The sequence below is a fragment of the Achroia grisella genome, unplaced genomic scaffold, assembly GCF_030625045.1.
Source record: "Achroia grisella isolate CSIRO2021 unplaced genomic scaffold, CSIRO_AGI_Agris_v1 utg308, whole genome shotgun sequence".
Lineage (NCBI taxonomy): Eukaryota > Metazoa > Arthropoda > Insecta > Lepidoptera > Pyralidae > Achroia > Achroia grisella.
In genome coordinates, this window is record NW_026712791.1 from 789,345 (window position 1) to 816,323 (window position 26,979).

General features: G+C 32.2%; 1 protein-coding gene across 1 annotated transcript in view; it reads left to right on the forward strand.

Moving 5' to 3' along the window:
* Positions 1–26,979, forward strand: part of LOC131843414 (uncharacterized) — a 101,227-nt gene that overhangs the window by 42,688 nt on the left and 31,560 nt on the right. Inside the window, exon 2 of the mRNA XM_059192049.1 lies at positions 796–958. Within this exon, the coding sequence (XP_059048032.1) occupies positions 796–958 (163 nt within the window). The remainder of the gene's footprint in view (positions 1–795; positions 959–26,979) is intronic.

A 26,979-nucleotide genomic window follows, 5' to 3' on the forward strand; every position in this document is an offset into this window, starting at 1 on the left:
GAATTGAATAGGCATTATGTGCCCGTTACTTGGGAACCATTGTAAACTTTATTTACATCCAAATTGTCTTTAGCTAGCAAGTTCGTAACACTTTGATTACTATCTTTGAAACCGTGAATGAATATTAAGAAGCACGATCAATATGGACGTTATTCATTTGTTATACAGTGGCGATTACAAATATGTCTACCAGTTGTCTAGTACCTATTTTATAATATAGTGGGGGCCTAGGTGGCGCCATGTAAGTTTTACTGTATATATATATATATATATATATATATATATATGTATTTATATATCTAAGAAGAGGCTTGTATACCAACAGTTAATATTACATTATAGTGTGATCTGAATATAACACTTTATTACTATGTGTTCACGGTGCACCTTTTAAGATTATAATGTACCTTTTATTTTATACAGAAAAATATTTTATGAAATTGTCATATTGGTTCCTTTATCTGTCCTTTATAATAAATTACTACTTCTTCTTTCCATAATAATAATATAGTTCCATCACCCACAGTAAAATTTATATACGCGCATATAAGTAAGTACCATACGAATAGAGAAAAAAAATACTTTGTTCCAATTACAGATTTTGACTCAAAATTTACTAAGTTATTTTTACGATGTAATAGAACAAACGTTTCATATATTTTTTTCACAAATCTGTTTTATTGTATCCCATTATACAATAAAACAGAATTGCAATTAACTAAAAATAAATAAACGACAAATGTCGTGTATGTTTGTATTAACAATTTAGTTGATTCCAGTTATGTCTTGTTGCAGAACCTCGCATCGGAGTTACGTCGCAGCAAGACGCCGCCGCGGAGGTCGCCGGAGGAACGCGCGGCTCCGCGTCCGCCCTCCGCTCCGGTACACAATGAGCGCACACCGCACACGCCCCCCAAAAAGGAGGTCTTTAATAACCTCTTCAGCAAAAGCATATCGGGTGAGTTCTAATAAAATATAATACTAAATAAACAATGTAAAGTTCTCTAGTAGCCACCGTGGACCGGAACACGCAGCCTAGTGGTAAGGTGGACCGATCTGGTCAAGATCACTGGTAAGCGTTGGATGCAAGCAGCGTAGGACCGATCGTCGTGGAGATTTTTAGGGAAGATCTTTGATCAGCAGTAACGTCTTCCGGGCTGAGATAACGATGACGATGAAATTAATAAATATTAATAACATAAAAATAGTAAATTATAGTTAATATAACATAATATATTGAAAATAAAAATTTAAAAATGTTTGTTTCTTTAAAAACAATTCGAATACAATAATGTAGTGTTGATCTGATGAGACATAATATACATAGAGTAAAGGTATAATAATAAAGGTACAGTAATTAATGTTTTACAAAATTCTTTTTTAAAAATATATACTTGGTAATGGATATGTGTAAGGCCATATCTTCTTATTATATTCATATTTCCTTTACTCTATGTATATGATATCTATCGTTCAAAAATATGTTATTTATATTTGTGGAGGCATTCCTTAAAACTAAAGCAGATGTCTTTAAAAATATCTTTAATACGGTTTTCAATTAGACTAAGAATTTCATACAAATGGATTTTTTTAGTTGTTCGTGCTAGATTCATGTCAAGTAATTATACAAGACTTAATTATACTAATAAAAGGAATTACATATCTTGAATTTTCCGCTTAATTATAAAATTATTTACGGCTAGGTACAAATTACTTCTTTTTGCTATGATTAATACTGATATCCCATTAATTTATTGTATTTAAATGGACTGTGTACTTAATTAAGCTTACTTAAATAATTTAAATTCTTATCAGTAGGTATACGTTTTTTTTAATATCTACCTAATTGGGTTAACTATTTGAACCCAGTGATCCGATTATAATAATTGTTCTCGATGATGTTCTTTTTTTTGCGACTCTGAAATTGTTATATTTGTAAATGAGCAATAGGTATAAAATACTAGCCGTTATCCCCGACTTTGATTGCCTTTCTGCGATCCGGTCAGCTATTTTGTCATTCAAATGTATCGAACAGATAAATAGATAAGACAGGGCCATAATACAGACATACAGACAAACTGGCATTTATAATATCAGTACGGATGGTATGGATCAATATTTATATTCTTTCGCAAAAGACATAAGCTATCCGATATAAAAAAAATATGCAATGAAAGTTGTGCAGACGAAGTAGCGGGTAACATCCAGATTTCCAAATAAATGTATATTATAGTATATAGGGTGGATTTTACATATCACGAAAATACATATTACACATGTATTTTCTAAACAAGTGTACTAATTAGAAAATACATATAATAAGTAGATCTGAGAAATCATGTTAAGTCGTTGTAATTTGACATTCGTATCCGCAGCCTAACAATTAAGTCGGCGTCGATATAGTTACCAGCATTATTCATAGTCACGCGTAGTCCCCTCGTCCTTTTGTCTGTACATCCGTGCTCATCTCAGCGTTAATCTGATGCCATAATTGATTTACTGATACCTTTTACACGAACAGTCGTTAAAGATATATCAAAGTCTACCGCCAATTGATTATAATAGAAATAAATAATTTTGTGACGTTTTAGTGCATTTAAATTTCTGTCTTATATTGTGTCGTTAAATCTATATTAATACATCAAGTCAAGACAAGATCATTAATTCATATATAATATTATTATCAATATGAATATTAGATTTTTTTATCACTCTCGCTATCGTCAAGTTCGGCTAGTTATTTCAGTTAAAGAAAAGTTAAGTTTATTTTCACTTTTATTTAATATTACAAATCCGTTGTCTAACTTATGTATTAATTTTTACTTGCGTTTGAATAAACTGTCGTAATTTGTCGTTTAATGTAAACATTTTTTTATACAAATAATCATAACATTTTATACATATATTCAAAATTGAAACTATTATTAATTGGTATAGTATTTCTAATTTGTACGTATAGATAATAAAGTGCAACTTTTGCAGAAAATAATATCATATATGACATTTTGGTACAAACTAGTACATTCTATTGTATTCGTGGTGCGCTCCAGTGATCAACGTTCATTTCGACTGGACTCCGCTTAATGAATAGCCCCCTTAAATCCGCTATCTAATTTCACGAGTAGTTTGCCGTTGCGACGCGCATGAAATCTATACCGACGGATCTATAAACTTCTCATACAGCGCCTGCCTGTAATACCCACCGTTCATTCCCTAAGTAATAATTTTCCATTCATTCTCCTCTCTTTATGATTCATAATCTCTAAATCTACAGTCTTTCGTCCTTCTTTGTTATGTGTAAATCTCCTATGTGTTGTCCCTTTCTAGTTCTTTTACCCCTTAAATCTAATCCATGACATCCCGTCTGATATTAGAGCTAAAGTAAGTATACGTCTCAATATGCAATTGTATAGTTTAAATACAATACAAAAAATAATATTTAATAAGCGATTTGAGACTTTTGCAAGTATTAAATCAAATATACTCCGTCGCTACTATTATTAGCAAGAGCCAATATTAGAACAATAATGTCCAAAAAATGTAGTTTTGAGTTAAGAAGATTTAGTGGACATCAGAGAGTTACTAATAGTTAAAATAAGGTAGACCGCGTGCTACTAACAGAGGATTTGAATGTGAGGTCTCAAATATCATTCTCATACTAATGTCACTGCTTTATGTTTACTCAATTGATTGAAAATCATATCTTTAACTCAGTAATAACGTCAATTAACATGATAATTTTGAACCAGCTCTATCAACTTATATTTAATCCAATTAATGTAAATAATAATGATAAACTGTAGTTTCGGTTGTGATCCATTGTTAAAAAATAATACAATAAAAACTAAAGTACGTAACTGCATTAATATTCCCTTCGATATATGAAATTGCTCAATATAGTTATTCTAAATACTTTGTTATAAAACAGCACAAAAATGACTGATCAGAATAAAGTAAAACATCTGCAAACGCATTACAGTTCTCAAAAGCAATATTAATATTCCACAATTAAATAAATCACGTGTACAGTTGAAACTAACAAGTTACTAAAGTCGAATGTAAAGCTCGAAGCCCATCATACACCCGTTGCCGGTGGTGAGTTAATGCTTAATGCCTCTAATCGTGCGTTATAAATCATTATTAATTTTGAGTCGTCTCGCCGTCGATCCGCGCCGATTAGCGATTGCACAATGCCCGACGGATTATGCTCTACGTCGGAGATATATCTTTTTGTCAATTCGTACCTGGGTACGGTCAGCATCGTCAGTTGTATTTATTATTTTTTTTTGTATGAAAAGCGACTTATTTTATTATGATCATAGTAATAGCCTTCTTTATGAATAATGATGGAATGATACCCTTTTCGTCTCTGATACTATACGCTGGTGACACATTAGAGAAATGCGAAAGACTTTGGATAAAATTAAGTAAGATTGGCCGCCGTGGAAAATTTTATTAAAAATAAACCACAATGACTTCCAGAGATTACCGCAAAGATATCGAGGTGACGTCAATTCTATTGCTCCCATTGGCCAATAATATCTATTAAGATTCTTCTCTCTCCCCGTACTGCTTCTCATGGATATCTATTCAAAAGAAGAAGATTTAGATTACTCTTACAATGGTGGTCAAACGATTTAATAGAGTATTTTAGCAATTCCTTGTAATTTGTTTCGTTAGTCGCTTCATCTTTGGAGTGAAATTGTGTGATAACGTGGTCTAAAGTAATCTGATAGTTGTCCGTTACGTAATGGTCTTATTCATAGCATGTATTAAGATTAGAAGTTTAAAAAAAACAGACTATGAGGCTGAACTATTTCACTACCGACTCATATTATGACCTTTGGACATTTTATAATTAATATTTTATAGCATATGTAGCAGCTTTGCCTGAGTAGTATTTTTCTTCTTGTTATTATTATTGAGAATTTTGAGACCCGAAAAAATTATCCTGAGAATATCAAAGCAAAAGAATAAAAAAATACATTTACAATATGCATTTACACGTCATTGATGTTGACATGATGAAACAAACAGCACGGCTCTTAGAAGATATCGTCATTACGTGCGTAAACAGATAAATTGCTTTATGCCAATCTGTTTTACGTATCCCAGTGATAACTTATTAAAAATCCTCATGTGTATAATATGGGTCAGGTCACTAAATAAGATAATAATAAAACATGTTACAAGTTAAAGTAAAATGCGTACAAGCTTACTTATTTGCTATCGCTACGTTATTCGAATAAGCCGGTTTTATATAGATAAGCCGATTTATATTTTTTTATTTGCCGTATTATTATTTTTTATTTTGTATATAAGACATAACGTGTCTAGTAAAGCATGGCTTTATTGCCAAAATCAACGGTAGTTTTTCTAGTTTGAATCTAAATAACTTATAATGTACGTATGTCGCGGATGGTGGCCTATTAAATAACAATATTTGAATATTTTTAAATCATTTTATTTGGCATTTCCCATTGAAATTTTATCTGTCGGTTGATAAAATGTTATGTTTGTTTGATTAAAAACGCGTGCTAATCTTCAGTCGTAGATCACTCAAGACCCCCCAAGGGTTTTAAATCGAGCTTACATTTATTTATTGATATTTATAAATATAAAGTACATGGTTTATGAACGAATGGAAATAGAATTGAGAGCGTTGTAGCTCAGTGGGTTACTACTCCAACTTACCTTTAAAATGTCGTCAATTCAAATCTGGCCGGCACAAAAAGAAACTGTTTGTTAATTTATATTCTTGAATAACTGCAGTGAAGGAAACACCGAAACAAACTGAGAATGCATCTGACTACCCCCTGCCGTTGGGGGAAGGAGATTGTTAATAATGTGGACTATTGATATCAATGTACCATGTCAGGTTGACCTCCACGCGGTTCCCCCTAGAACCTATCTTGATAAATATATGGTGTCTGAAATTTGTCACAATGAGCCAACTGACCTGATCTCATACTCATTTTATCATCCTCCACTGGTGCCCCGCCAGCGTTTATTGTTATTGCAGGTGAGTGCAAATCACTATTCCATTATCAGTCCTTTAAAAAAAAAGACTTTCCCATCCGGAAGAAGAGTTGTAAAGGTATATTTATGTTTAGTGTAATAGGGAAGTGAATGTGTCAGTAAAGTGTAGAATCAATAAATCCGAACACATATAGTGTATATCTGTACACTATAGTCGTGCAGGTAGATTCATGTATGGAAATAGGCAAGTGTAGGTAGAAATCGGAGTGAATTTAAATTTTGGACGCAACACTTCCGTTACTGGAGCGTAGATACAATAAATCCGGACACACATGATGTCTGTACGCTATACGGGGGTAGTTCGGCATTATCTCCGGGCGACACGAGGCTGATCCGGCTCGGGATGATCCGGATGAGCGTACAATCCCCGCCTCGCTCTATGTATACTTTTGTAGGTATCGATTTGCTAGTGTTACTTATTTCTGTATAATTTTAGTGCGCTATTTTAGAAATGTTCAATAAGAAATATATACTATACATCATAGAACTAAATGGATAAATTTATTTTTTTATAATATATTTATAATAATAATAACATCTTAGGACAATTCACACAGCGCCATCTAGTCCCAAGCTAAGCAGAGCTTGTGTTATGGGTACTAGACGACTGATATACATGGATACATTTTTTTTGTAAATCGATCGAATCGAACCCACGACCATCAGGGGGCAAGGGAATTGTTAGTAATGTGGACTCATGACCCCATTAATAGCAAAGTACCATGTCAGGTTGACCTCCACGCGGTTCCCCCTGGAAACCATCGTGACAAATTTCTGGTAAATATGTCACGATGGGCTAACTGACCTGACCTCATGTTCATCTGATCATCCTCCACTGGTGCCCCGCCAGCGTAAACCGCTAGCGCAGGCGGGGTGCACCATTCCATTATCAAACATAAAATAAAACCCACGACCATCGGATAGTAAAGCGGTGTGCTAAGCACTAGACCACCGAGGCTGTCATTGATATCTATGTAGTATGGACGTGTGTCACAGTTGAAATGAGAAACTAATGTTTAGGAGATACAAAATAACTAAAGTAACAGCCAAAGCATCATCGTCATTCGTACAAAATATAATGTTCAAATAAAGGATAATTTGTATTAATTAAAAGAGCTCATATTTATTTTGTTTACTAGCAAATTATGAACCAACACCTTTTGAGGATTATTTAACTAACGTAACGTAAAAAATAACATTATAAAGTGATAAAATTTGATTTTTAGTATTCAATAGAAGAACATTAATAATATTTCACGAATTTCAAAAATATTTTTTATCTATAGAGAGTTACTTCATAAATTTAGTGTGTTGAATACAAGCTTCAAACGGATAGCGCCGCAGTATATTGCTAGTACCGTATAAATTATTTCTGAATACTTATTAAATACTGTTTCTCATTATACATACCTGTTACTTGTGAATTGGATTTTACTGTAAATATTAGTCCTTATTAGAAATTAAAATGAATACCTATAAAATGAACAAAATTATATTCCGGATAAATATACTACATTTCGTTTTCCATATTTGAAATCGATAATATTCTCGACCTCTCCGAGGTAAAATCCAGATCCGTCGGTCGCTTAATCCGGCTTAGGACTGATCCGGGTATGTATGTATACTATACGAGTGTGTACGTGATCTAAGTTTGTATTGTTTCTCTCTACATTATGAGGATCCGGCTGTGAAGACAACTAATCTGTATTATAAGGTTGTTAGAGATTAACCTTCAGTAAACTTATATAGGAATAAGAATTTTTACTTGTGTTTCATTAAGTAGAAATATGTAAGGATTCACTTTTGATTCATTGAAATCTATTGCGGCGATATTATAAGAAATTGTCTTAACACTTAATTTACAAACCTTTATTGTTTAATCAAGTAATCAGAAACTATTTTTTCTAGTATTCCTTCATAATACATAATGTTTAGTATCAAGTAAATTATATCGACAAAGACAATTAGTTTGGGTTATTATTAACATTGGATATTATTTGATTTTGGTTTCATATGAAAATCTAAATAGAAGATTAACTAACTTAAATAAGTTTTAATTAACATAGTACTGATTTTTGTTTTTGTTATACAAATAATGTTATAATTATTATATGACAAGTAATTCAATCGTGAGGACACGGGACTGTCGTAGACTAAAATAATAATTATCAAAATCTAAATACATACATAATTTATAATCGATATGATTTTTTTTAAAGTCGGTTAAAATTTTTATTGATTACATCAAAAACATATTATAGCTATTTTTCTGTTTTAGCGACAGGAACGTGTTTATAACGATGTATTTGTGTGTTTAAATATCAATTTCTTTGGACACCAATTCTCAATTGGTGGTCACCTGACTGGATATTATTAACTTTATACCACTAATTAATGTTATGGAATTTCGCTAAACTTGTTTATAATTCCTCAATTTAAAAGGTAATTATGTCTGATCATTAGTCAAAAATTGTGTGAGGTTGACAATTCATCTCGTGATAATCGCCGTTTGGTTAGGGTTGCTATTTTAGAACTTTTATTCCGTAGTTATCTGACCTTCGATTAAACCCGACCGCAGTAATCCTTTGGGTTATCGGATATCATTGTACCTATTCCCATTACATAGTGAAGATTTTAGTTCAAGGATGTCATTTATAAAAAAGCGTCGTTTAAACCAAATGCAATGAAATTATACTTTATATGAAAAGATTACATACAAGATTACATTCATAACCTCCTAGTCCTTTTTCCTTCTTTTTAATTAAACAAAAACTGTTTTCTCACATTATTTTAAGAATGCTAGAAAATAGTTTAATACTTTATAAATTTGGATATGTATTAAATTCTTAAAAATAATCATAATTAATAATATATTTAATAATTAATAAGATTTTAAAATATTGGAATGAATTTTTATTATATTTTATTATATTATATATTTATACTATTAGAGTCATACAATCGAATTGTTACAAACAAAGGTGCACATTGATTTTACTATCCAGTTTCATAATCGTAATCATGATTAATATATGCAAGCGGAATTATACTAGGTATTATTAAAATGATATTAATGATAATTTACATTTCCGTGTACAATTTCGTAATTAATGAATTTATTTTTCACAGAATCTGTTAATTGAGCATTTCATTTTATTTGGGGTCGATAGTAGCATAGTTACTGGGTCTTATTTCAAGTGGCAAGGTGAAACAAGTGAATATGAACTATACGAACTCTAATGCTTTATTACTCTTAGACCATTTTGAGAATGAATAAATCGATGTTATATTGAATAATTAATTGCTACTGGCTATATTATATAGATACATACGTAAGTATACAAGATTTTCACTATGTTGAACACCGGGATGAGGGATCGTGGATTCACAGATAAGATGTCATAAAGTTAAAGAGACCTGTTGCCCGTTTAGGAGTTGTTGGCTCGAACAAGCATAAACAAATACGTCGTTTGCTACTAAGTCAGAAAGTGAAGCTGTCTTTTTTTATCTACGTTAAGCATTTCTTAGTTTGTTATAACATGTTATTTAATATTGGTGTTATTTTGTTATAGTTATTTTAAAGTTCGTTTGTAGTTTTTAGTGGAAATATTTTATACTTTGTTTGTATTGGTAAACCAAAAAATAATTAATGGAATTTAAAAAATGTTTCATGTATAGAAAGTATTGTGTTCTAATTACAAAATAATTAGATGTTCTATCAATAACTGCTATATTGAAACCTTCAGGAATACATATTCTCCTTGTGTTGCAGGCTTTCCCTGGTGTTGCATATGCTAATGGATGGCAATAATTTACCATCAAGTTTACCAAAAGCTTAACAACAAAATGAAAATTCGGAACAAGTCCTTAGTAATAAACATTTGGCGATCAAAGATTAAACTTTAGATTATTTTCATTGCAATAACTTCAGCGCGTTCCTATGGCGAATTGGGACGCTCCTGTTATTGTTTGGAAAAATTAGATTGTATTATTAGGTATAAATATATCGGTTATAGTAGGTAAATGTTTAGCAAGTTATTCAACGAAATCCGGATTGCGGTAATCCCATAGGAGATGTATCCCGGACGGTGGGCAGCCGCTGCCACCTAATCCCCGCTCATCCGGATCGGGAGCTCTGCTTAGGCTACATGTATGTGTACTTTAGGCTGCGTGTCGAGCTTACCTCCTTTGTTAGCAGCTATGACTCCCAGGTATACATAGAGCTTCCGATTTATATATTTGCTATGATAATCCATTCTAATAGAAACTTTATGACGATCCGCTTATGCCGTTCTGTCTTTCTTAACAATAAAATTCTAGTGACTATTGCATTTTATTTGATACAGTAAAAAGTCTAAATAAATATCCATACTGTAATTTTGAATCATAATATGAAATGCTGGCAGTAGTGGATTTGTCCGGTGGTGTGATGGTTGGTGGTTGTTTTATTTCAAAATCAAATATTCACACAATCCATAATTAGTTGTAGTGTGTGCAAAAGTAAATTATTCATAACGTTTTTTTCATTGAAACGATCATCGTTCGCTAATCATACGCCAATGCCACGTAGCTACGTGCCCGAACAACAAGCCTGGTACGGAGGGTCGTCTTCCATCAATCACATTCAGATAATCTCCTCTTCAGCCCAATTTGAGGCATGCACTCAGCTTAACTCACACAAACGCACTAGCCCGTATTGTATACAGTTAAATATTACAAAATGTACTAACTATATTCTTTATCACGGTGCATTATAATTGTTAATCGCTCGGCAATGGTATCATAAAAATTGTGACACGCAATTACGTATGCACGGGTGGATCGGTGTGCGCGTATCGTAATGCAAATCCTTTACGACTATTCCTTTGAGGTCGAGTTTAATTTCGTTTTAAACACACTAACACATATTGTCAATGTGTGGTTTAATCCGGCGGCAACAACACAGAGAGGCAATCAGCTGAGCTTCTGATCAATCGATAAAAAATCGTGGCGGCGAGTCATGTGGACAAATAAGCGCGGACGGTGTACTGGAACGGATGATCCGGACCATTTGTCAAGATTAGGCTTATGGGCGGTGGCACACGCGGATTGTAGCCGACTTTGTCCGGGTTGTACCTACTTCATGCCAGTACTGTCGGTCAAGTAGAAATCGTTTTTGATTAACCTCTGATTTCTGAAATTTAAAATTAGAATCAGGTGATGCGGTTGTAATTTGAATGCATTGCATAATTAATTAAGGAATGAGGAATGCATCGTAGGCTTATATGTATTTTCTAAGTGTGTATTTTTGTATGAAGAATATTTTATTTTGTTGGTATTTGAGATTATTATAAGAGTTAGAGGAGTTAAATAAAATGATCACATTTTCGTTCTAACCATCAAAAGAATGTTGTAGTTACTACATACATATAATATTATCCTAAATATTTTATGTAAATATTGATGAATAATGTCAAAAAACTATTATAAATGTGATAATTAAAATTAGTAAATTGAATGTTAGAGGTTTAAGTACTAATTTATGTTCTGAAACACCATAAAAACCATAGAAGTGAATCGCAAAGGCCTCGTTCCCTCGTCTAATCGCCAGGGACCCCGTCTGGCTGGGCTTACGGACCGCGCCCTTAACAAAATCTTAATCCCTACAAAGGGTTAGTAATATTATCTTATTACACTCGCAAGAAATAAGCCTTTAATTCACGTTGTTTCCTTTATAAAATATGGCTATAGTAACTGCTGTAAATTAATGATGTTAAAAAATATTAATAAATATCTATTAGGCACAGAGGACGAATACAAAAAACAGAACATTTGAAGTTTTTTTTTAGAACTTTAATACTTTGTACAAAGTAACTCTGTCTCGCCTATTTCTGCCGTCAAGTAGTTTACTTAGTACGCTGTAATTCAGATTGAAAGGGGAATTTGTTAGTGATTATGCAGTGTGCAGAGATAGGAAACATATGGACTAAAACGTGGGTCACATGACGATGATTTTATAGAGGCGCGATGGTTACACTTTCATCACCTTACTAGTTATTCCAGTAAAATAAAAAAGTGTATAATACACATTTTTTACTCGTCTTAATAAGAGAACAATAATAAATAAAATGCCTCACTCAATTTGTCGACTATGTTGCACTAGCTGTGGTCAGAGACTGAATGGACTAAGACGATTTCATTGCAGTAGGTGTTAGCAGTTTCTTCAACTACCGTCACTATATTTTCCAACGATGTCGTGACACACAGCTTTCACGGTTTCCGTAATACTTATTATCCGATGATACTGTATGTTTAAATTTATTTATCACTGAATTCCATGTAGACGAGAATTTTATCTTTCCGTAGTTATTTTAATTTCTTTCTCGTTTATTACACGTTATTAACGTTAATCGTGTCTTAACATGAATAATTTAATGGTAAATAAGATATTTTTGTCTTTACAGGTAAAATTTGTGTATTTTAAGTCTGACGCCTCCCATGTCATTCTTGAGTAAATAGATAATCAATAGATTATGGGCTATGTACCATCGAGTGGGGTATATACTTCATTTATATTAAAATTTTAAAGACTATGTTGAGGCAAAATTTTATTAATAATGTTTGAAAGTGCATTACAAAAGGTGGAATTATTTTTCTATAAGCATAATATAATATATATTGCTATAAGTATAATTAATTGAATATACTTATAATAGATAATCTGGAAAGAAAAATATTTTAGAGTTCTGACTAATTTAAAATTATCAATAAGCGTAATTTGTTATTTTAAACTCTACACTTGAATTTATGTTACAATATGATGTTAAAATCATATGACTAATCTGTATAACAAGATACTCGTTTTAATCTTTCACTATATAGATAGATTGTGATTAACATTATTATATTATGGCGTTTCCGAGAAAATTAATAGGCATATTAAAAATATTCGTCCCATAAATATGATAATCGGATTCTGTTATATGAAATAAAAGTGTGCTAATTGACACATATGTATGTAATGAATTATTGCGTACTCAATTAATATTAAATGAATGAAACGTCGCATAGGTATTTATAATAAATAATTTATTAAACAGTTATCGATTCGCGCCAGATTTTTGCTCGATTATCCGAAATGTTTTCGTTGTTACTGTATTATATGTCGTAGTATGTAGTATTAAGTTATATTGATAAATTGTGGACATATATATGATAACATTGCAATTTATGGTAAAGTACAGAAAATTTTTAGCTGTATTTTAGATTTCAAATAAATAAATAATATATTTGTAATCAGTTTGAAACGTTGCAAGGTAAATCTCACAGTAATACTGTGAAATTTTCTGAAATTGATTGAAATCAAAATATCATTTAATAATATTCTAAATTGTTTAATGTAGTTTAGAAAATTGTCGTACAAATTAGCATGTAGACTACGTAATCGTTTTGTTTTTACATAGTTTATAAGAAAACATACACTGCGAGCAATGGATAATTAATTCACAAAATCCCCATCGAGTATAAGTATATGCGCTGGAGACAGATCAAAGCTGTCCCGTCCGTGCCACTGTGTCGGTATAATCTGGTGACGTGCTACAGAAACATAAATTTAGCTTCAATCGCGTATTCAAAGCCCATTAATCGCGGATTCAGTGTGGACGCACCTTTAATGTATGCCTGCACTTTAGGGACGCGCAAATCCATTAGTTTTTTATATTTTGTTGTTTTACACATATGAAGTCATTTAAATTTAAAATAAAAATAATGTAAGTTCTTATCCAAATGAAATATATACTGATATCTATTCAGTTTATGTGTATCAGACTCAAGAATATTGTCAAATATAAAAGGATTACCACTACCATTTGACATTAATAGTAGAATAAGTATTTATTTAACGAAAACACAATAATAATAAACCATTTATTGTACCCAGTGCTGTAATAGCAAAAGACGCTATTATCACTACAAGCAATTTCTTACGGAAGTCACAAATAATAAATAAAAAATTCTGTCTTTGCCAACCCTAGCGAGTAAATCCACAACTACATACACACGGACAAGCTCTAGCGGTGTATCTCCTGAGATCTGATAAGATTCAAATAAGGGATTAGAGAGGGACGCGGTGAGGATTTGCCCGCAACACCTGCGAGTACGAGCGGGATAGACAATGGGATTATCTCTAGACGGACCGCGCCAAGTGGTCGCATACACATGCGATGCTCCCCATAAAGGAAGGCGACTTTAATGTTTTGCAAGACTTTCAAATTTACCATAACGTGTGACTCGTCCTGTGTAGTTTCCTAGTTTACCATGTCAAGAGTCAGCTGCCTTAATCTACTAAGTATCTCTAAAAATAATGTGATAGTTAAAGGGAACGATGTCACGATGTATACAGGAGTAACTAACTCCAGAGTACGTCATTTGAATTTTTAAAATACGAATATTTTCTTCCGATCTATAGAATATATATGGTGGTTTTAATTCTTTACACCTACAGCCTTAATTTAAATGAGAACTATTAGGAATGCGAAAATAATATTGCATATTCACACATTCCTAGTAATTCTCATTTCTCTCTCATTCTCATTGGTTCATGTTTTCCCATGTTAATTTATTTATATATTCCTATTACAAATATATTGTGCTTTTTTAAATTTATTATCATACTAGCTGTACTCGTGACTTCGTTCGCGTGGAATTTTACTTTTTTTTTTCTAAAATAAAAATAGCCTAATTACTTTTTGTTACATCAGCTACCTGCCAAAAAAAAGTCCTGTCAAAATCGGTCCAGCCATTTCAGAGATTAGCCGAACAGACAGACATATACACAGACAGGAATTGTAAAAAACTATATTTTGGTTTATGTAGCTTATTTATATTCATATGCATGTAGTAAAAATGGTTACATCAATATTACAAACAGACAGTCCAACTTTATTTATACGTATAGATAAAACAAAAAAAGTTGTTATATGTATTTGATCGGAACCATTGTCATGTCTTCACGAATCATACTTTATTTGTTTTTACCTCTATGTAGGTATATTACATCCTGTAATATCTTCGTAATTATTTTATAATAAAGCAAAAGCACTCTCTGCTTGAACGTAATACAATGTATTTAGCGTACGGGATTACGGCAAGCCGGGATAAGCGAAATCCCGGGTATCCGGGTATCCGCCGCGTGGCGGCCTTTTTTGGGATTTTCTCGCCCTCGACCCTTTTATAATATTTTTTATATGTATGCGTATAAATAATAATTTGTACGTGGGTTGAGTATTATTTTACCAACTTTATTGATGATTGTCATCATTTAATGTACCTAATAACTGAAATATTAACAAGGTTTTATTGTTAGACTAGTTGTATCTGCCAGCGCTGTCTGCGGCGTTGTATATATGTCGCGGACAATATACCTGAATACAATGGGTGTAAGTCAAATTCGCGTATGTAGTGGTCAGTATAAATAAGTACAAATTATGTTTAATTAGCACCAGAACCTAAACAGAACAATATTAGACTTATCTATGTCTGTCGTAAAACGAACTCGAAGATAGCGTATCAACTTTAGAACGAAAATCGCGTATCATCGATTGGTGATGGAGTAAGACCCTAACTATAATAATAAAGTAACTAGTGACTTAAAAAATCGCCCAAGCATTTAATTTCCATTACAAAAATATACACAAACGTATAAAAAATAATATATTTATATTTTATAATATTAAGCACAGATTTAAAATATATTATATTAATATTGCTTGGTTCTATTTGTTTTAGTTTACGTGTTTGAATGTTCTTAAGAATTGAACTTGGATTCAAATATTCTATCAGTAAAAATAGAACAAAGACTCTGAAGTGGAGCTTAAAAATTGTAGACGGTAGACTTCTTGTATTACTTATGTATTATGACACAATACTGTATTCTCTGTTATTATTCCTTTTATTTCTGGAAATGAAAGGAGTCGTCTATTATATTTATTGATTTATCGCCATCAATTGATAAATGAACATATATATGTAAAAAGTTAATGTATACATTTTTATACGGTGTAAATTATGATAGATATAACCAATAAATTCTCATCGCTAATTGCAACGGGTTTTTCAGAATAAAATAATATATACCTAATTATGTTACCAAAATTAATAAATAGCTACATATTAATTCTACTTTTGTTCTCGATACATAATTGTGATGGTTTGAATTTACTAATCTGTTTTACATATATTGAAATTAGGATTAAAAACAATCATAAATAAGCTGATGTATGACATAAATTCTCTTTTAAATCGCAAAAAATGTCAACACGCAAATAGTAATTTATTGCTTTTGGGCAGAAACAACTAGACAAGTTTTTTTTTATGTAACTGCAATAGCAAACAGACCTACCTACTACAAAACAGACCTTTCGGCCTACCTTCGGAAAGTAGCGTATAGATGTAAATAGCGGTACGGACATTATAATGTTACGTGACCCCAACAGCAGATACCCCTAATGTGTTGCCATTCCTGAGAACTGTTGTGATTTACCCCTGTGTCCTGTAATAAATTAAATCATGTAGCCAGTCAACAAAATAAATTAACTATTTTGTAATTATCTCTAAAGTTTTTATTGTACAATGCACGGAATATCTAATCCTAATCCGTGGATTCAGAGCATAAGAAATTAAACAAAGAGGTAAGTATATATTTATTACTGGAGGGTTGGGCTATAGTCTGGTGCTTAGACTTGTAGCACTGTGACCTACATTGTGCTCGCCCTTTTCCAGAGTTCGTTACGTTAATTCTTGTCCATGACGGGTCTAGCCGTCATGGACAAGAATTGAAGTATATTTTTAGGAGTATTGTTTTTATCTCCTCAAGATAGAGTGTAAACTTTAGACAAATAAATACAAATATTTCATAACAATTTATGGCAATACTATTACTATTATTATTATTTTAATTTATTGTATTGTGCTCGCTCGATTTGGTGATAGATTTGTTGTTTATTGTTATTATTATTAAAAAAAGACAAACATATTTGCACTTCCTAGCTGGAATGAAGAACATTTCTATTATATAGTAGATAGTATAGTACATGAAAAAATATATTCCATTAAAAATGTGAGTCAGAATTGTACGATACTTTAATTCCAAATCTAGTGATGGGTTATTACGCCCCTATGGATTAAAGTATTAAACACAATCAAAGCTTTAGTTTCACGTTTTAGGGTACCGTTCGCAAAAAGAATATAAATCGAAAATAAATCAAATTGAGATGTGTAACTTATTCTTAACATGAATATTACAATCCTATATATTAATAATATAAGTATGTACAAAATAATATTTATTAAACACTGTCAGATCTAAGAATATAAAGCTTTTAATGCTGTATTTTAACAAACAAAAACCTAATGGTTACGTAAATAATATACTGTCATTTTTAGAATATAGCATTTTAAAAATCACACATAGTTTGAACGGCTTTCTATTGTAATAAATGACTAGTACGACTACTACGTACTACGAGTAACATTTATAAATATTTTTACATTTAGGAATTGCTTTCTATTATGAAGATAATAAACAATTTCTGCATGTAAAAAACTCTTCTTTAAATTATTGAAAAAAAATTCATAATAAATATTTTTGTTACATTACATTTGTTACAAGACATATTATTGATATAGTACTAGTGAAAGTTCCGATATACGGAATTCTTAGCGATAGTGAATAACTCGCAGTTTACCAGTGTCTTTACTCTTTTTTCGATCCGCTGAACTAATCCGTCAGCTTATCTCGAGCTTGCAGTAAAAAGACTGAATTCGTTATTACGCACGATTATATGCTTTAATACTGTGCAGATAGGTGTACAATCGTTTGTAGCTGTAATAGAGGGGTTACCATGGAGTAGTCAATGAACCTTACAGGGTGAAACCGCGACCTACCATAGGGGATTGTACATTGACGAGTCCTCATAGATAAGTTATTTTTTTATTTTATTTTATTATTTTGGAAAAGACAAATTATATTTTTATAATTTTATTATACAGAAACTTTACAAATAATTGTTATTGTATTTTTCAGAGACTTGAGCGGGGACTAAAAAGACTAAAAATGATTCTATGACGTTAACGAATATATTATTATTTAATATTTAAAAATGAAATTGAAATAGGTATTTTATACTAAAAATATAGGTAGCTTCACCACTTCTAGTATTTTTTTTCTATAAAAGATAGCCTATCCTTCCTTTTGACTATTCTATCAGCTCGGGTAATCGTGAACAGACACACAGTCACACTATTTTTATAGTGTATTAGTAGTATGAATAAAAATGACTTATATAGTATGACCATTAATAAGAAGATTAATTATGACTCAAGATAACTATCAGTCTAAAATATACCATACCAATCAGGTTTACATCTGACCCGCCGCGCCGTGAAGTTAGGTTTACATAATTTATAAAGATATTTAGTCATTTATTATATTAGGTAAGTTGCCCATATTGTCACTTAAAACAACAGCATGAATAGCTTGTTCAAATATTGGATTGGATACAGCAATTAATTATCAATATCACCAGTTAGTTACTTGAAAATTCGATATAGCTTTGAGCAGACGTAACACGTAATTGTAACTTTAACAGAAAAATTATTCCAAATTCAACCCTAATTAGTTTATTCTAAAGTTTGATTTCTACTGTAAAGAAATATTATTCTGCATGAAACATAAAAAATATAGATATAATGTTAGTAAAATGTATTTATAAATGTTCTTATGAAACTTAATGCACGTAAACTGTTTGATGTCAGAAATTGGTTACCCACGCAAATAAAAATATACAAAATCTTTGTATTGTATTATAATATATTCAACAGTTAACAATACTTCTTACTATCCTCTATCGGTTTACAGTCGCGTGGATACCGCCGTGAGTATCGCAAGAAGACCACTAGTACCTATTAATTTATTTTATAGGATATAATATATTATCAAAATATTATCTGTCACCTTTAGATAAACAGTGATGCTATTCTATCAATAGTTACCAACCAACACAGAATTTTTCACACAAAATCTATACTCCGATATATACAAGGATATATAAAATACCCAAATCGGTATGATAATATATAAATGTTAAAAGTATAGATAATTTTTGATACAATGTTAAAACTGTGATACGGGTGCGATCTGTTTGTCTGGCCGAGCTCGTTATGTTGGATATAAATATTTTATTCCCGGATAAATCCCGGCCCGAAGAATAATCCCGAGTGGACGAGTACAAAAAGAGATAAGCCCCTAGTACGATTAAGTGTTGAGTTTTTGTACAATCTTTGTGTTATTGTTGGACTGTGTGTTTACATATTACACTCACACGTTGATTTTTTTAAATGAATTATGAGAAACGGGAAAACAGTTGTAGTGACAATGCCTTAGAGATAATTGTTTGATATGAATTTGTATAAAAACAGTAGTAACGATGTAATTGTTTCATATTATTATGGCTTACACATTAACGCTTTTTCGTTACAGTTTAAGTTTAAAAAAATCAATAAAGAATTATAATTCAAAATATAGCGGAGATCGGGAGATATAGACCGGCCTCAGTGGTTAGCGGTTTATCCTACCGTATTACTACGATGGTCGTGGGTTCAATTCCTCGCGCAGAAGTTTGTATTCATAGGTTTGATTGTTTGTATTGGTCAGGGTGTTTTCAATGTACCTATATTATATATATATTTAAAAAACTGTATTTAAGTATTTTTATCAGTCGTCTAATAGCCACAACACAAGCTCTGCTTAGCTTGGGACTAAATGCCACAGTGTGAATTGTTCTGTGCTATTATTAATAAAGTAATCCTTAATTTTTTTGCCTGCAGTTACATATATGTGTATAAAAGAATATATATGTAAGATAGTATAGATAGTAAACGGTAGATCTATGAACTCTTACGTACGGACACTACGCGAAATATTGCAGAACTCATGGATTATTTTACATTGCACTTCCGCTCTCGCTTGTTATTTGCATGTTGTTATTTGGATATCCCTTTCATTTTTTATATTTCCACTACCGAACATGAAATACATAGATGGTCTAGATGATAGAACTCTATGTACGTCTTGGTGTAAATATGCAAAACAAGTAATGTGATGTCGTTTCGCTGAACATATTTGTATTTACCGTGGGAGCATGTAAGTTTACCGTCGCATCGTAGATTATCAAAACAAACAAGACAAATTAATTAGATATGCCTATAATATCACAAGAATTAAAAAGTATAAGATACGGCAAGTATTTGCCTATTAATAGTATGCGAACAAACTCTCTATAGCAAATGGTTGTTAAATAAAAAGAAAAATATTCTCAGCATTTCCCAGTATACATAATTATGTTAGATACGTACATAATGTTACTTCTGCACAAACCATCCTTTCTATAATGAAATATTACGTAATTACGCACAACCTTTTCATCTATCGAAATGTTTGCTTTTGTTTACTACGATTGTATGGCGGGCGTTTGATGTATTTCATCAGCTCCACGACTTATCCAATAAGGTTAATGTTGCTGCTACCCCATCGTCAGGAACCCTTAAGAAATGGAAACACACACGTGTTTGTTTTATCTTGTTTACCTTAGAAAACTGGGATCATAATTTATTGTATGAAAACATTTCACTTATTAATATCATCAGAGATTTTGTGTCCACCATTTAACGTAGTTGTTCCTCGAATACAGGTCTTCAGTCAGAATTAATGTATTAATTCACTATAGATAGGAACTTTAGAATTTTTCAAATCTTATTATTTTATTCAATAGCTATATATTTTATCCAGCACTGAGATGTGATAGGTGCTCGCATATATAGATATAAGAAGTTTCAAAATCTCATAAGTATTTTTTTTCTTTCAATTATAATCAAACATACTGAAAATCATATGTCTGCTTCTTATAATATTAATGTAGATAATACGCAATGATTGGTTATTCGTAGTATTAACTTAGTAAAAGGTCCGCACCCGTCCTACGACCCGCTATCCGTTCCGCTCGTGCACCCGCTTAAGCCAGATTTCAATAGAGTATAATCTCGCCCTAATGAATCTCCAATCCGGATTAGCGAGGAGCCCCTATAATGATTGAACGACGGCCATCGCAAACGAGTGGGATTTACTTTATAAAAACTTTGATACGTCGAGTGCATATCGATAAGTCCCTAATTCATGTTACGTCTGCTTTGTTAATATTTTCTGTTTGTTTTATAGCGCAAATCTTTCGGACACTTCCCTTACTCTTCGCAATTGCATTAATTATTTTCATTCCAGGACACCTAAATGAAAATAATTAATACAGTTCGCGAAAGCGAAGTCTAATTTAGTCTGATTCTATCCAATAAATTCTAAGGGCGCGAGCGGCACGACACTAGGCTAATCCCATTGGCGGGCATTAGAACGGCTTTGTGCGGACAGATCGCGCTCGTACGCTGAAATTACCTAGCAATTGGTAGCCGAGCCGAATTGCCTGCGGGCTCAGCCTAAATCGGCTGCAGACACTTTTATTGCCCGGCGAAATCCCGCTGACCCGAGCTCGAGCCGATCCCGGCCTCGGCTTTATCCCAGGCTCGCTTAATCCCGGATTTGACGTCACTTAATCCGTACCCGTGTTGGATATCGCGTCGACACAGGCATCGTCCGCACTCTTGTCTATGCTCTCCTATATTGATTTTGGGTTTTATTTATGTCGTATATATCTATCTTCATTGAACTCTCCGCACGCGCGAACAAAAACGATATTCGCAGATTATCTATGCGTGCAATATTTATTAAATCTGTGCACATGTTGATTTAATGTACTTTTGTTATGATGAAATAATTGAATCGAAATGAAAATAATCTATAGCTATCAGTTGACACGGGATTATGAATCATGAAATGCATTGCATTCGGATATTTGAGCCCAATGATATAAAATTGTATGCAAAAAAATGAGCAGATTAATTTGTGTTTCCATCGGATGGTTCGTTATGCGAAAAATTGAGCGCTCGGGGAGCAAATGAAAATGATTGCTTTGTATTATTTTATTTTCGCTGGATTGTCATACAGGAAATGACTTCGTACTTACGTATTATATAATAGTTTCTCAACAATGCAGTATTTTTAAATTGATAACGCTAGCCACTTGTTTATGGTGACCTAGTAATCTTTTGTGGTATCTAACATATGTAGAAAGGCGATACTATCTTCTATCTTAATAGTTTTATGCACATAAAAACATAAATCAAGGTCAGTATAAGCTCCAAAATTTATTTGGTTTTTTTATTATTATTATTAATTTTTAAAATCAAAACTAATTTATATTCGTATTTTGTATGACCGGCCATTATTTATATGTAACTTCTTTAATTAAGGTTTGCCTCAGTATGGTCTCATTTGTTGCAATTATGATGGTATTTTGGCAAAAACAATGTTTATTGCACTCAGTTATAAAAATATATAAATGTAAATTAACTAACTACTAAATGCCTAATAGTACTCTATATGTAATTGAACATATAATCGATCATATCAATTAATGTACTTATGGTGTGCAATATGATAATACCTTTAATACCTTTGAAAAGAGTACGGAACACTGAATAATCAAAATGGTGGATACCGCTCATCGGATTTCGCAAAATACGTAATTATGCTCCACGTTTAGAAGCCAAAATTATATTTGATGGCAAAGCGAATAGTCGCTTATTTCCCATTTTAATGAGGATTATAGTTTCTAGTGCATTTGGAGCACTTCGCGCAGTAAAATTAATTACTAAATCGAGTCTGTGTGCGTTGAATAAACACGATTCAAAGCCTGACTTTCATTAGAGCCGTTTGTACTAGCTCATGCGGTACTTAGAATTACGTGTCCTTTTTCAAAACAATAACAATATTTTAATCGATAAACATACGAAGTTAATGCTTTTTAAAAATATATTATACCTTAATAGATATAATATGTTTTCTAACACGTATTTTCTTATGTCTCTTCTCGTATGAAGACCATTTTGTCGTTTAATGTTACGCTGACTAGAAAAATTTGTTTAACATATTACCTATAACATTTTATTCTAAACTAATTAAACACATGCTACACCTAATTATTTTAAAATGATTCAAATTGTTAATCTAATTTTTATCTACCATTATTAGTATGTAATTTTTATATGGACTTTAGTTCAAAGACACGAAAATTAAAGGAAAGGAGTTGGTTAGCTGGTTTATTTATTAAATAAATTGGGCCAGATAATGTAGAATTAAACACTTAATAATTGCTGAACATTATTGGTTACGCATTCGATATTCAAAAGACCACGCGACCGCAACTAAACATTAGAACAATTTAGGATAATACCACTAAGTCCGTGTTCACATTGCGTGGTATTATTGCACATTGCGTGGTAATTAGCCAACCGACGCGACGTGCCGTGGCCAAACCGAGCTTGTAACTTTTCCAATACGTTTAATAGATCGATATCGATTACATTGTTGTTTTTCCAGTTTTAAAACTCTGAGGTTTAATGTAATTTATATCCGAAATTCCCATTAAAATACATCGAGGATAGGAATTAATTTAGATGATTTTTATTAATTAATGAAAATCATCTATATACATATAAGAATAGTGAGACGGGAAACTCAACAGTGTTAAGGCACTCACATTTTTAAACAAATGTATGATTTTGGATGTTTCACACTTAGCGGCAAAACATAAAGAAATAGGTAAATTATCAATAGTCAGTCTTAGGGTAATGAAAATAAAAATGAATACTAAGACAGTAATTAAATAAAGAAAAATTCTAACATTGTACTTATAGGCTGAAATGCTGAAGGAATTTGGAAAGAAAATGTTTTTAAAAGTGGGTCATCATACTCATTATCTAAAGAAACCTTTGGAGAATGACCCCAAAAGCCCTTAATTTATTTATTAGTTTTAAATAAACCATGTAATACTGTTAATTGATTCATTAATAAAATGCTTTACTTATTTTTGTTGTTGATTAGCGTCAATAGATGGCGTCTACACATTACTACAAACGAGTACGTCCGTAGTCGTGTGCACTCCTAGTCAGGTATAATTATGATGATACCGCCTAAACTGTAAATACTGATTGTCAACCCTAAGCTTAGTTACCTCCATAGAATAAACACATCCTGAAAGTTGAATAAAGTTATTTTATACAGAGTTAGCGTACAGAGTTTTAACGGTAATATAGTCTACACACAGCCCTTCAAAATGGAGACATATGGTCACCAATTGTAGGGCAATGCGTAGATGGGTACGGTATGGTGAGATTTAAATAATCATCAAGGTGAGTAATAATGATTTATTCACATGCGTTAACGCAACGCAACGCAACGTTAGCTGGAATGGTAATAGCAGAGGTTGATAGGATGCGAATGAAGTCAGATCATTAGCGAATTAACCACGACAGCGTCCAGGAGAGATAGCATAGAGTTTAGCTTTACATGCTAACAATTAGTCTGCTTTACCTTATAATTCCTCCTCCACCCGCCAATAACAATAATTACGATTTGCGTAGACACGGCGATTTGGAATGTTCCCTACCATAGCTCCATTACCGCCACCCATTTTCAGGCCGTGTGTAGTATAAAGGGCGAACTTGGATACATACATTGTTCTAATCCAATATCCAACCTTCGTAGGTAGGCTTCAGTCGCAATTGAGTTAAAGCGGGCCTCGATTTGAGCTTGTAATGTTACGAGTAAACGACTTAAGTAATTTCGGATTGAACTTTTATGTTAAAGTGGATTTAGAAAATGCGAGAAAAGTCTTGTCTTAATCCTATAATTTTTCTGTAGTCTAGTTTAAGCGGTAAGTACAGACGTTGAGAGAGATTGAGTCCGTTTGATATATATATTATAATTAATATTCAGTTTATATGAACACTACATTATAGTTTGTTATTTCTAAAGTACTTTGATATTTATATAAATATTTAAGGAAATGTCTACTTTTTAGCCAGAAATTATATTATATTTTTAGTTTTAAATTGTAACGCAAATTCAAGCATTTGTTATATCTACATATATATATAAACATTTGACATGGTTTGCTTTTGTGAGTAAACTAGTTCATAAATTTTGATATGATTGACGGCTTTTTTCGTAAATTTAATTTAATTCTGTAATTTGTTTCATATATGTATAACACTTCGATTTTCGATACCTGTCATTTTGATAGTTTACGATCTAGGACATTTAGATAGATTTGTCTATGTAGATATCCAGCGTTACTAGCATCTGCATTGGAATTTACAATGCAGATGTTAAGATAATTCTCGCATGAAGTTTGTCATTCACAACGCTTTCAAATGAAACCTATGTATATATCACTCTACCTATCATATAGTTGTATAAACAGGTGTATGTATAATAACGTATAATGTTTTCTACAGAAAATAATCCCGTTTTAAGTATTTAATAAAATAAATATACCTTAATAATGGTTTTCCCAGAGAAATACATAGAGATATTAACGTCATGGTTGAATATTTGACATATCTCCATTTCGTTATATTTGAATCAAAATTAACAGAGGGCAAACATATCTTTTTTCGGCAGAACAACAGAACGGCAGAACAGAACTCATACTATATATATTTACTAAATAACCTAAAGAAATTATTATTAATTAAAGTAGGTTCACAATGTATGTTGATTGTTTTAATGGATCCGTTCAGAATGTTCCGTGTTTATGGGTGACTAAACCGTAATCCGCGCCAAACTCCACGCAATGCCAAGGAGCCGCTTGTTGCTTGCTAGCATCCATACACCCCTCGCTATATATCAAATACTTATAAGATACAGTACTATGCCTGTTGGTGACCTTCAATGAGTACTCTCTTTGTATTAAAGGTTTCATCTATTTAATTATTGTTGAGCGAGATAAAAAGTAGGTAAAGGCATTCTGCACCTGAACTACTCTACCTGTATTATTGGTTGTGTAGTTAAAGCGAAAAAGTATAGGTAACTAAAAAAAAACTTAACTTGATTTATTGATATATTATTTATATAAAGCGTTTATTTAGTCCGTTAATATATTATTAGTAGATAGATTGGCAGTACAAAATTTTCAGAAAATGTATAAAACCATATAATGGTACGAATTCACTGTGCAGTTTTCCGCACGAGTAAAATAATGTGATTTAGGCATAAGAATAGACAATATATAATTTTCTTCATTCTTATAACTTTACTTCATATATATGTGTATGTACTAACTATATTAATACGTAAGGTAAAAGATGTATTTTCCATACGGCCTTATTCGTCGTAACTGCAGTCTCTATTTATAGAAGATTGACGGAGAGCAGCAAGAAACAATGTCTCCACAGGTCGTGTCGTCCGCCGCCCGACGGTACGCCTAAATCGCCACAGGATTTACTTAACCGACGGACGTACATCGCTGCAGATTAATTATTTATGGACGGGCCCCCTGCTGCCCGGAGGGTAGGTTTAACTCCAGACGCTCTACGATTTCTCTCTCATGCAAACTAGTCGTCTTAACGCGAAATTGGCGCACAATCTAAAATATTTACAAATCGTGTCTACTGACCAGATATTAAGGTCGGTTTTACTTTGCTTGCATTATTTAAAGGTCCTTTGTCTTCATTGTCCGGTAAAGATCTGGGGCTTGCGATGACCACCTTGTCATGGGAAAGCTTTGCTCTAAATCTATGTTGCATCTTTGCTGAAGCGTAATCGCTTAAGCTCGACTCAGCTAGGCTGAACACCGAATAATGAAACTATAAATTTAATTGTTATATTAGTTTGTAATAAATACATTAATAATTACATTAATTCTATATTGAATGGCAAAAATAATTCATGTAAAGGAAAAAAGTATCTAGAGTGCGTAGAATTCGGGTTTCGGTAGTTATTATACAAATAGACAA